The sequence below is a fragment of the Gouania willdenowi genome, chromosome 8 (genome assembly GCF_900634775.1).
Source record: "Gouania willdenowi chromosome 8, fGouWil2.1, whole genome shotgun sequence".
Lineage (NCBI taxonomy): Eukaryota > Metazoa > Chordata > Actinopteri > Blenniiformes > Gobiesocidae > Gouania > Gouania willdenowi.
Genome location: NC_041051.1, coordinates 30,441,542 through 30,454,116, shown reverse-complemented (window position 1 = coordinate 30,454,116; position 12,575 = coordinate 30,441,542). Strand labels below are relative to the sequence as shown.

The following is a 12,575-nucleotide window of genomic DNA, read 5'->3' as shown; positions in this document are numbered from 1 at the left end:
ATCTGTTCCTGATTGTCTTTAGTTACCTCTTTAACAAAAAAAAAATAATAATTACTTATTTTGTAGTGTGGAATGTTAGAAAAGACTTGATCAAGTGATGTTACTCAGAGAACATTAGTAGGTATGAGAAAAACTGACCCATTTATTATTAACCAATTGGTTACATACATTTTAATCTTCAACATATCTACAATATTCTACATTTAAATTTAAAAAAATGTATTTGGCAAAGAAGAAAAAAATTGTAGAATCCGATGTTCGTTTTCAGGCTAATATCGAACCGATATCCGATATCGGATCGGGACACCACTAATTAAAATATTGATAAAAAATAATTGTAATGATCATTTTGGCCATAATCGTGCAGCCCTAATGTGTGACTTTTGGAATACCTTCAATCAGGTCCAACACCTCGGACAGCACCGTCCGCTCCTCTGAGAGCGTGTGCGTCCGACAGCCGGCCAAAAGCAAGATCCGCCGCCACAACAACAACCGCTTCTCCACCGTCTTCAGCCAGAGTCCAGACCTGCGGGACGGCAAGCGGCGCGGTCAGACGGCCGGTCCGTCCGTCGCAGACGACCCGGCCGAGCTGTCCATCCAGCGCTCCGTCCCCGGGATCCTCAAGATCTTTGGCAACGACATCTGTCAGGGGACGCACTACAAAAGCGTTCTGGCCACCACGCAGTCCAGCGCCAAAGAGCTGGTGAAGGAGGCGCTGGAGAGGTGAGTGAGTGCTAGTGTTCTGGTTTCAACTAGGACTGGGCAATATGTCGTGATTCAAGATATATCGAGTTTTCTATTTTGGCGATATAGAAAATGACAATATCGCTTATCTACAGTTTTTAACTTGTTTTTATTTATACAATCACACAATACAAATGTTTTAGGAGTCGCAGCTTTTACTACTTCTTAGAACAGCATGAACAGCTCAGTTAGATGATCACTGAGTGTGTCCTAACCCAGGACTTCATCTAAACAAGCCACACTACAGAACTCACTCACATGTGCTGTCCCTTAGAGGAAAAACAGACTAAAGTGGAACATATTGATCAGCTGTTGGTTCATAAATGTGCCTGTGTGGCATTTTCCATCAGCAAATTTAATCCAGAATTGTCTTCCTGGTCAGACTTTATTGAGGTAAAAATATCGAGATTTATATCGTATATCGCCATTTTGAGAAAAAAATATCAAGATATGTGTTTTGGTCCATATCGCCCAGCCCTAGTTTTAACCCAAAGCTGCGTCAGTGGATCTGATTAGGAAGATGTGGAAGAGAGCACAGGCCGTGCACATCATTGAAAAGATGCAAACGCATGGAAATATTTTCCTTTTTTCTGCAAAAAACAACCAGTGTCAGGGTTCACGCCAGCGCTGTTGAGCGCAGGAGCCCCCCGACGTTGTGATTTGGCCCCCTATTGTGTGTTTTAACCAGCGTGGGGGCGTGTCCGCAGCTGCAGCCAAGTCCAGCTGATCAGAGCAAACACACAACTTCACATAAACACTGCAGATGGATTTTATCTGTTCTATTCACCTTAGATAATGTTTCTCTTAGGTTTACAAGCTATTTATCCCATGTGTTTTCACGATCTCTCCCCCTACAACACTCACGCTCGTGCCGCCCCTACACTGTGAAAATTTCCTGGTGAGAATCCCGAGTGTGCATAAAGCACATCAAACTGGTTCCGCTTGCTGGTTTGACTTGTTGGTCACTTTTCTTACGTGAGAACCCTCCAAACAACTATTTGTTTAAATATTTTGACGCTCAGCAGTCGACCTTAAACACTCAAATTATCATCACATCAAGCTCTATAAGCCCTGCCCCCCAAAGTTTTTATCTGTTTTGATTCTCTGCCCTGGTAAATCCTCACGGAACGACACGTTGACTTGTTTTTCATTCAAATCACAACTATTTCAGGGGTTCAGTTCTTAGTCGTTGCTTAATCGTCCCACATGCTGTTCATCAGGTACTGTCTGGAGAAAGAAGATGCCAAAAACTACGTCCTGTGCGATGTCATCGGCCAGACGGGCAGTGACAACCAGTGGAAGAGGGAGTGTTTCCGGGTGGTGGGAGAGTGCGAGAGGCCCCTCGTGTTGCAGTCGCTATGGAAACCCAAGGAGGGTTTTTCCAGAAGGTTTGAGATCCAGCTGAGAGCCAGCGTGGAGGAGCAGAGCCTGAAGGACAGGGACACCATCACCGCAGGTGAGGACAGTGAGCACTGTAGATAAACTGTGACTCTAAAACCACTATCGAACAATAAAAACACTTAACACTAGAAATGCACAAAATTAATCCAAAAACACAAAACGACCGAAAAAATATTTAAAAAAAGAACAAAATTACTCTAAAACCGCAATCTGACAACAAAATCAATCAAACAGAAATACACAAAATGACAGTCAGATAATAAACAAAATAACAGCAAAAATTTAAAAAAAACAATAAAAAAACTTCAAAACTACTCCAAAAACACAATCTGGCAACAAAGCCATACAAATACATAAGATTATTTCATAAAACAACAAACACACATGGAATAAGAGAAATAATCTACGAAATGACAAAAATATACACAAAATGTCTGTAAAACCACAATCTAACAACAAAAATGATCAAAACAACAGAAATGCACATTACGACCCATGTTTGGATAAAATACACTAAAAATATCATGATTTCCTTGTTATGCTTCCTAATCAATGAAAACGTTGGTATTAATATTTTTGGTGTTATGAATATATGATATGAAACATTATTTTAATAATTGTTAACTACGTATGTGTAAGCCCTCAACCCTTAGTTCATACTGCAAATGATTCCACACCTTTGTCTTTAAGAAAACCAATGAGAGGCTGGTGGGCGTGTGAAGGAGGTCAGGAGGAAACTAAAGCAGTGCAGAGAGATAGAGGAGGATCTTATCTTTGTTTTAGTTCCAGGGCCCATCGGGTCCCTGAGACAGCAGCAGGCCCCTCTGACTGTTGTTCTTTGTGTCAGACTCACGTCCTGTGCTCTCCGGCCTCACCGTGTGTTGACGTTGGCTCAGGTTTGTTGTGGCCATTATCTACGCACGGCTGCAAGACACCTTCCTCCTCTTTACGGCCTGTTTACTCACTGGATTAGGCTTTTCAATGTAATCCCTCAATTTAAATAAAACAGTGCAAAAGGAAACTCTGTAACCAGATTCCTGTTTCAACTCAATTGTTCTTTATTTGACCTAATTTTAATCAGTAAACGCTACTGTATAAATAAATACCTTCTGTACTTTTTAAAACATATCTTCAGGTGAGGATTAAATAAACCCAGAACCCGTTTGTGTTGACATTACTGTTCCTCAGCTCCTTATCCGTTACTTAAAACACTCAAACCTGGCAGCTGTCCTGCATGTTTGTAGCGTCGCTGCAGCAGTGAGTTGTTTCTCATCTCACTACATTCTGCAGCGCTGCATGACAATGGAAGCTTAATATTTATACAGCATCTTTTAAAACTATAAACCAAACTCTTAGTTCAGGGACTAAAACACGGGCCAAGATTAGCTTCAGTGGGCCATAAATTTTAGGTGGAAAAAGAGCGAATTAAACATTTATGTGCCCTGGTTTGCACTTCCAAAAATTATATTGAAATGGTGAAGTATGTTGCCAGATTTTGTGAATTTGGGAAAATTTCTTGGAATAAATGTAGAGTTCTTTCAACAATTTAAGATTAAAAATGACTGCTGTCGTCATATAAAAACTGGAAAATTAGATATTGGGATGAGATATATACAACCAAATTAGTTTATTATTTGATGCTCTAAAGGACCAGATTTGGCCCCCGGGCCTTGAGTTTGACACATGCTATAAGCAACAATTTTCTATTATATAAAGAAATAATCTAGGCATCATCATAAATCAATAAATAAAAGATTGTTTTGCTTGAAAAATAGTAAAAAGGTTGAAAATTGCTGCGTGAAACTTTGTTTTCCAACACTCATTTTTCTGACATCTACTGAAAAAGTTTCATACATTGTATTATAAAAATGTGGAATCCTGTAGACTGATGTTTTGAAGTGTTTTTCCCTCATTTTTACTGGGATTTCTTATGTTTCTTATCCAAACAAGGAGGACAGTGATTGGCTATCACCTCACTTCAGACATTTAAAGGATTAGTATCTTTCCACATGAAACCCAAAATAAACGTTGTCCATTGTTTTGGTGAAGCTTTAAACCTGTGAAAAACAACAGAAATGTTTGTGGAAGTCAATTTGGCAGAAGTTTTTAGGTGTAAACACAATAAATCACAGTAAGAATGAAGTAAAAACACTTAAATGCACCCCGTCTACATGACTCCACATCCCACAATGCAGGGAAACTTTTCAGACAAAAGAATTGTTTACAGTGGGGAAAGAAAAAAATTTGGAGCTGCAAAATTTACACCTTTTTCTTTTTTCTTTTTTTGAGGAAACGTTATATAATTTTCTGATTTTTGAGGCCGAGACTGTTTTTTTTCAGCAGCTTTAAAAAGATCTGCTCGTCAGTTTCACACGTTGCACCTCAAATAACGAGTTTTACAGAAGTGATGTATTCAGGAAATGTTTGTCTGAATCTACTGTGAGTAATGATAATAAAAGCTGTGGGTTTATTGGGCTCCGGTCTGTCCCTGCGTCACTCAACGATGTGGGAAACGCCCACTTCCACAGCTGATAAGAGACGCCGAGTGTGAAGCTGGACCTGCTGGACATTCCTGTGTGTTTAACGGCTCCCAACAGGACTCAATGTGTGTGTGTGTGTGTGTGTGTGTGTGTGTGTGTCAGGGTTGGGGTCAATTACATTTTAAAATTACAATTATGTTTTCATTTATCCATGCTCAATTGCAGCTCAATTAAGACTACAGTGACCAGCATTTTTTCCAAATACAGTTAGAATTACAATTGTTTTTTTTCCCCCTGAATGTCAATTACAATTTTGTTTTCAATTACTAAAGTTCAAATTCAATTAATCACAATTACTGAGCCTGAAATAAAACTTAACCATCTCTTGTGTTAGCTTTCTGTTAGCATCTCTGTTGATAACGGGTCAGTTTTGACCCATGTCTTAAATCAGCTTTAACTATAATCTAATTAGTTTTTCATCTCTTAGTTACATTGTTATGCTTCCTAATCAATGAAAATATTGGCATTAATATTTTTGGTGTGTGTCAGTATACCTAGAATTATTTTTTTTTTTTTTTTTTTTAAATTGTAAAATTATCCTCAAGGGAACTGAAAGGGAGTGGGGAAAGTTGATTTCTAACACATTTATTAATGTGTTTCATATCATATTTATTATTTAATAATAATTGTTGACTATGAGCCATGGTTCCACGGTTTTGCATTTGATTAAATTGTAAGACAGTTTTTATAGAATTTTCATTCTCTCAATTACAATTTCATTACAATAACAGCAACATATCTGTTTCAATTATGATTACAATCATGATTAAATCATAATTGTTATTAATTACCAGGCAGCTACGCAATTATAAGGTAACGGAGTGGAAAACATGAAAGTTGGTCACAACCATCATACATGGAAGTACAACTCAATGGTTCCTGTTCTTATACCTAATATCCATCATTGCCTTTTTAAAAAATGACATCTCAAAGCTTTTCTCGAGTTGCCATGGATACGGTTGATGATAAAGTGATGAAAATCATCAATCGAACCTGCATTACAAAACAATAAGTTAAAAAGTATCAGGCAAGGTCCGGACATTTTTTTTCCCAAATGTGTCCCCATTGAAAATGTCTTTTCTTTCTGACTGCTCGTTTGCTACCCCGTCCCGTTGTGTGTCCAGGTATCAACGCTCAGGCCCGTAAGCTGCAGAAAAGCCGCTCCAGGGTCACCTCGCTGTTCGTGGACGGCAGCGGTGAAGATGCTGACGGCCTTGGCCTGTGGCGGAGCCTGAGCGACATGGATTTGTCGGCCATGGGGGCGGAGGCGAGGCGGAACGTGCTCAGGGAGGACCCGGCGGCCGAAGCGGACAAGGAGGAGCGGGAGAAGGAGGAGACGGAGAGCAGCGATGACAACAGCACGCAGTACTCCATCCACCCACCCTTCGACTTCCCCTACTTCCTGTTGCTGCAGGGATACAGCCACAGACAGGTGAGGACTGCTCTTTCCATTTGATTTTTATTTATTTTTTTCATTTTGAACATGAACACAACATCAGTGTATTTAGAGTAGGAGGAAGTATAAACTTATATGATCCTACCCGTTGTAATATCTAGTACTCAACTTTATTTCTATACAATCATCTTATAATATACTATTTATACTATAAAAGGATACATCATTCATTGATATATATATATATATATATATATATATATATATATAATTATACATTTCATGTATTCCACTATACATTCATCTGTCCAAACATACACATAAATAAGTATGTACACACTATTGATATTTTTTGTCCCTTTAACTTTTATGCTTTGAGAAGATACATTTTATGCATTTGTTTAAATTGCTTTACATTTTTTACTGCTGATTTTAAATGTTTTCTATTAAAAACATTAAAATCGGCAGCAAAAACATTCAAATCAGTAAAAACATTAACATCCGCAGTAAAAACATTAAATCAACATTATGAGTAAAAATCTCCCTCCTTTAACTTGGATTTAAAAATGTTCCCATGTGATGCTGACTTCAGTTCTGCTGCATTTTCTTCCACTTCTTTGCAGCATAACAACTAACAGCAGTGTCAGGTGCAGAGAAAGAATAAATGACCTTCAATCTGTTAGGCAGTTATGTGATTAATACTCAACTAAAGAAGAAAAAAGGCTTTCAAAATAAAAAAAACACCAATCTAGTTAATTCTACAACTCACTTCTAGACGTAAAGATGGTCTGTATCTTCTTTTATCGTGAACTAGCTTTGGATCCACTCAGAGGATGAAAGGAGAGATGTGTGAATTAGATAAGACTTTATTTTCTTAGAGGTGTGTAAACAGTTCAGCTTAAAGGTGTTTGAATAACAGTCTCTGTAATTGTTTCTAAATGTGACGTTCCACTAAGAAGCTCAAAGACTAACTGGGTGTGAGAAGGGCGTAAACAGACACATTTAAAGGCTCTGTGGTCATGTGACTAGAAGTGGACGAGGTGATAACTCCTGATTCAATCAGAGAAGGATGTGCCTTTTTTTTCTTAGAATCCACATCCCGCTTAAGTCCAGGTTTCCGCTTTACTCGTTCCCACAAACAGGAACAGTTTTTTCCTCACGGGTGGAGATCGCTGACACTGCAGGACTGTGCACGGCTCTAACGTAGCCACTGCCAGGCGACTGTGGTCACCAAACAGGAAGTGAAAGCTAAGATTTAGGTTTGCTGCAGAGACGTTGGGGAGGTTTGTTTTTTCCTGAATCAGGCTTTTTGCTGCTACAGCTTCTTCAAAGCCTGAGAAACAGAAGGAAATCTTACATTTAAGATTAAAGATTAAATCGGGGCTTTCGCCTTTAATTGGCCATGTAATGTTATTACATTAATGGAATTTGTCCTCTGCATTTAACCCATCCCTGAGGAGCAGTGGGTAGCCAATTTGCAGCGCCTGGGGAGCAGTTAGGTTTTCCAGAATCACAACGGTGGTTCATAAACTGGGGGGGCGTGACATTGAGCATGAAAAATAATTATTTGCACTCAAAGAACTTTATTATTACTGTTCTAAAATATGTGATTACACCGTTTGTTATTTTCAGAGTTTTGAAGAAGAATATTTGGGTGAGAATTTCATTTGGGGCACATTTGGGATGTTGAAAATCATGGAATTTAAAGGTAGCAGTAGCTCACTTAATGATAAAAAAAGAAGAATTGTCTCGTAGAAAAAATGTTTTATAGCCAAAGAAAAAGTATGGTAACATTGATACTATGAATTAAAACAGAGATCAGATTTTTTTCTTACATTCCCACATGCCTTTATGGGCCAATGAAAATAGTAAAAAAACTAATCATTATTGATGTGAACAGTATGTTCATAGCTCAAAGCTGATCAAATTACAGGGAGCTGAGGCATATGCTAAGTTGTTTATTGAAGGCCCAAATATGTTCCAGACCCAAATCCTTAACAACTTTTTTTTAATTTTGATGGGCTGGCAATCATGTCCATCAACTCGGATGTATAGCAGATATTTTTCTACATTAGGAGGGAGTAGGTGGAGCTGTATTATTACACCACATTTCAGTTTCTTATGTGATGTAGTTCCTGAGATTTTGGAATCTGAAAATGGAAGAAAAATAAGGTAGCACGGAAATCAACACACACCCCCTCACTAAATTGTCTCAGAAAGTATTCATCCGATCAAACTAAAATATACAGTGTATTTATTAAATAATTACGGAACAATTGATAGAAAATTTTTATTTTAGAGCGTGCGGGCCATTTGTGAAACACACCTGTTTATGACTCTAAATAAGACATAGGCAACTTGCGGCCCGGGGGCCACATGCGGCCTTCAGTCTAATTTTGTGCACCCCCCAAAACAAAATTGTAATTCATGAAGTTATATGAAGCCCAATGTAATGCGTAAAACGACAGCAAACTACAAAAAATGATTCATTAAACACTAAAAATAACTACAAAACAAAAAATACAAAATTATTTCCAAGACACAAAATGCCAACAAAAATTACACAAAATGACAGAAGAAATATACTAAACACATACACACAAAAAGCTAGCTATATAGACAAAATTAATTTTAAAAAAAACTTTTCTTATTTCCTATATTAATGCTCTGACATTGATGTTGATATTGTGGCGCTTGGATCAGAGAATCACATTTTTGTGGCCCCCTGCTGTGATAGAGTTCCCCATCCCTGCTCTAAATGCTCCGTCCTTGGTTTGGTCTCCTTGCAGGACTTTGTCATCTACCTGATGAGTGGGACCACCACCATCTTCGGCTGCTGCAGAGAGCACTGTAACGGAGAGGACGAGGAGCGCTTGAAGGTGGACATCCTCCTCTCCGCCCCGGATGTGCGGCCTCAGCACTGCTGCGTGCGACGCCTGGACTCTGGAAAGACTCAGATGGTGCTGAAGCCTCTTCACGGAGCTCCAGTTACCAGGAACGGCTTCCCCCTCAAACAGGAAGTGGAACTGAATCCGGGGGATTTGGTCGGTTTGGGGAAACACTATCTGTTTATGTTTAAGGATCCCACCGGAGCTTCAGCGGCGCTCCACGCGCCTCCGTGGATGTCCAAACTGTGTCCCAACTCAGACTCGCAGTCATCCTGCTCCTCGTGTGCCCCCTCCATCCCTGTAACAAAGCCCGACAGGATGCCGTTGCCTCCTTGTTGGAGGGACCCGGAAGGAACCGAAGCGTCGCTCAGCTATGAGCTGGAACAAGAGCCCAGAGTCCTGCAGCAGATCCTGGACTCGGCCGATCCCAACGGGAGCCAACCCAAGCTGACGCCGGCGTTCCTGCTGATCCTCTGCGTCCGCCACTCGGCGCACGCCTTCCAACTGAGGCACTTGAGGCGACTGCTGCTGCGCATCGCCAGCCAGATCCAGCTGGTTATGTGGGTGAGGTCCAAACTCAGCAAAGCCAGTGTGTCACTGATCATCACGCACACTTTCTCTGGACTTTGTCACTGAACTGATCTCCCTTTTCAGGAGAAAACAAAGGAGCTCGCAGCGATCCAGCCGGAAACGTGAGTGTAAAACATGTCCCAGAAAAACACGACAATGAGCAGCTGCAGCCGAATCACAATCAGAGACACAATGGAATCAAACAAAGAAGGTTCTTTTTGTCAGGATTTATAAAGAGGAATAAGATTCACTTTAATCAGAGTCGACTGTTAACAGCAGGATAGACTAGGGCTGGGCGATATGTCGAGATTCAAGATAGTACATCGAGTTTTCTATTTTGGTGATATAGAACATTACAATATCGCACATATTGATATATTTATATATACATTTATAGCTTATTATGTATCAAAAATACTCGTTTTAGGAGTCGCTGCTTTTACTTCTCAGAACAACATGTAAAGCTCAGTTAGATTCATTTCTGAGTGCATCCTAACCCAGACCTTCCCCTAAACAAGCCACACTACAGAACTCACTCACACATACTGTCCATTAGAGGAGAAAGCCAAAAGTGACACATATTGTGCAGCTGTTTGTTAATAAATGTGTCTGTGTGGCATTTTGCATCAGCAAACTAAACCCAAAATAGTCTTTCTGATGAGACTTCATTTGAAATTAAATTATGGAGATTTATATCATTTATTGCCATTTTTAGAAAAAATATTGAGATATGGATTTTGGTCAATATCGCCCAGCCCTAGGACAGACCAAGGTTGTGTTGGAAATGTCACACTAATTTACTATACACTACAAACTCAATGAGCGTGTACTGTCTACTATATACTAGTATGATTAGGATGATGACCGTTCCCACTGAAGTATACTTCCAAGTTTCCCAACATGAATTTGGAACCTACAATGCCAAACACCTGAATCACACTGAGGTTAAATAATGTTGATTCTCCACCTTTGAAAGTTCTGAAAACATTTTAAGTGAAAAAGTGACCAAGTAGAATATCAACATGTGATCATTTGATCCATAAAACTGAAGGAAGCACATTTCGTTCCGACATTTCTGATATTTTCGGAGACTCTCAGACTCTGTAAGACCAAAAATCTATTATTTTGCTGTGATTTTATTTTTGTGAGCATTTCTGTGATTGGTCACTAATCTGATGAGGGCGTGGTGTGCGTTCGTATTGTCTACACGCACATGTTCACCTGATGTAGTTCCATTGTGGCCCCTCGTTTAATCAACTCTTCGCTGTCGTCTGAAGTGTGTTTTTATTGGATCGTGACCAAAACAAGCAAAGGTTCAGATGAGTGTATACATGACTCATCATCACCAGATATAATGGTCACCAGTTTGACTGATACTGTACAAGCTCTTATTCATTCTGCACGTCATCACACCGTTCACAGGTAGAAATATGGCGTCTGTTGTTATTAAAGCTCAGGGAGTGTCAGCTGATCTCACCTTAGGTCAACAACAGGAAGTACTGTCATGTTGATTTCCTTTAATACGGTTTCCTCTGTTTATTTCTCTGCTTGTGACCTCAGCGGTGGTGAGGACAGGAAGCCCGACAGCCTTCAGCTGCTCAGCACAGATGAGCTGATGTCCGGCTTGCAGCCGCTGGTGCTGTGGATGGCAAACTCTATAGAACTGCTGCACTTCATCCAGCACCAAGTCCCTCAGCTGCTGCCCTGCAGGCAGGACCGGCAGGACGGAGGTGAACTGAACGCTTACACACAGGGTTGGGGTCAATTACGTCTTCAATTATCCATGTTCAATTACAACTCAATTATGATTTCAATGACGGGCATTTATTCCAATTGCAATTAAAACTAGAATATTTGCATTTCCTGAAGAAAATGCAAGTATGGATGCAGGTGTTGGCCCACGTTGCAGTACGCTGCATGAGGGAATTCAGAAGATCCATCCATCCATTTTTTGACCCGCTTACCCCTTTTTACGGTCTGATGGTGCCTGTTTCCAGCTGTCATTGGACACTAGGAAGGGGAAGTATTAGCATAGCATTAGCTTAACGTTGAATTCACATTAGCCTAAGGTTAGTATTAGCATAGCATTAGCTTAACATCGCATTCACATTAGCATTCCATTAGCTTAAGGTTAGTATTAGCCTAGCAATAGTATAACCTAGTAGTAGCATAAACCTAGCATTAACCTCGCAATAGCAATTACCTAAAATTAACATTGGCCTATCAATAGCCATAAACTAGCATTAGCATTCGTCTAGCAATGGCAATAACCTAGCAATGTCTTAACATTAGCAATAAGGTAGAAATGTGTTGAAAAAGTAGAAATAAAAAGCCTCCAGCATCCTCACTAATTACAATTAAACCCACAACCACCCACAGTAGATGATTGGAAAGGTTGACTTATATTATGAGGATCCAAAAGGACAGGTTTTATCTAATTTGGAGCAAATGGATCACATTTATTATTTTAGATTTTGTTTAATCTTGCCCCATGCGCACCCACCCCCTTCAGCTGACTCTCCTTGTTCTTTTAGTATGATAAGGAAAGAATTGTATATGAATGTACATTCCCAGGTTTATTTTATTGAATTTAATTATTTTTATTTTTGGTTTAAGAAAGAGGACTTAAAGACGGAAAGACCACAGGCATCTATTTACTTCATTGTTTTATCTGTCAAATTGTGTTGTATGCCATTTTATGTAAACCTTGTGTATTTGTTCAAACAAAAATACAGAAAAATAAAGAATAAAAAATAAATACAATTTAATTACAAGTCGCCTGAAAGCCAATTACAATCTCAATTACTATAGTTTAAATTCAATCAATCACAATTACAGAGCCTTCACTAAATAACCCCATAAACCTTAATCTTACCCTTGTGTTAGCTTTCTGTTAGCATCTCTATTGAAAATGAGTCGGTTTTGACCCATGTCTTAAATCCGCTGTAAAATAGACTAAAAACATATTATCTATCATCTAATTAGTTTCTCATCTCTTGGTTACCTTGTTATGCTTCCTAATCAATGAAAATACTG

General features: G+C 39.3%; 1 protein-coding gene across 2 annotated transcripts in view; it reads left to right on the top strand.

Annotated features, from left to right (window-relative positions):
* LOC114467801 (ras-associating and dilute domain-containing protein-like) overlaps positions 1 to 12,575 on the top strand; it is a 33,355-nt gene that overhangs the window by 1,380 nt on the left and 19,400 nt on the right. For both annotated transcript variants that reach the window (XM_028454246.1, XM_028454245.1), the window contains exons 2-7: positions 403 to 723; positions 1,965 to 2,200; positions 5,810 to 6,117; positions 8,871 to 9,533; positions 9,624 to 9,661; positions 11,100 to 11,269. In XM_028454246.1, coding sequence (XP_028310047.1) covers positions 403 to 723; positions 1,965 to 2,200; positions 5,810 to 6,117; positions 8,871 to 9,533; positions 9,624 to 9,661; positions 11,100 to 11,269 — 1,736 coding nt within the window. The remainder of the gene's footprint in view (positions 1 to 402; positions 724 to 1,964; positions 2,201 to 5,809; positions 6,118 to 8,870; positions 9,534 to 9,623; positions 9,662 to 11,099; positions 11,270 to 12,575) is intronic.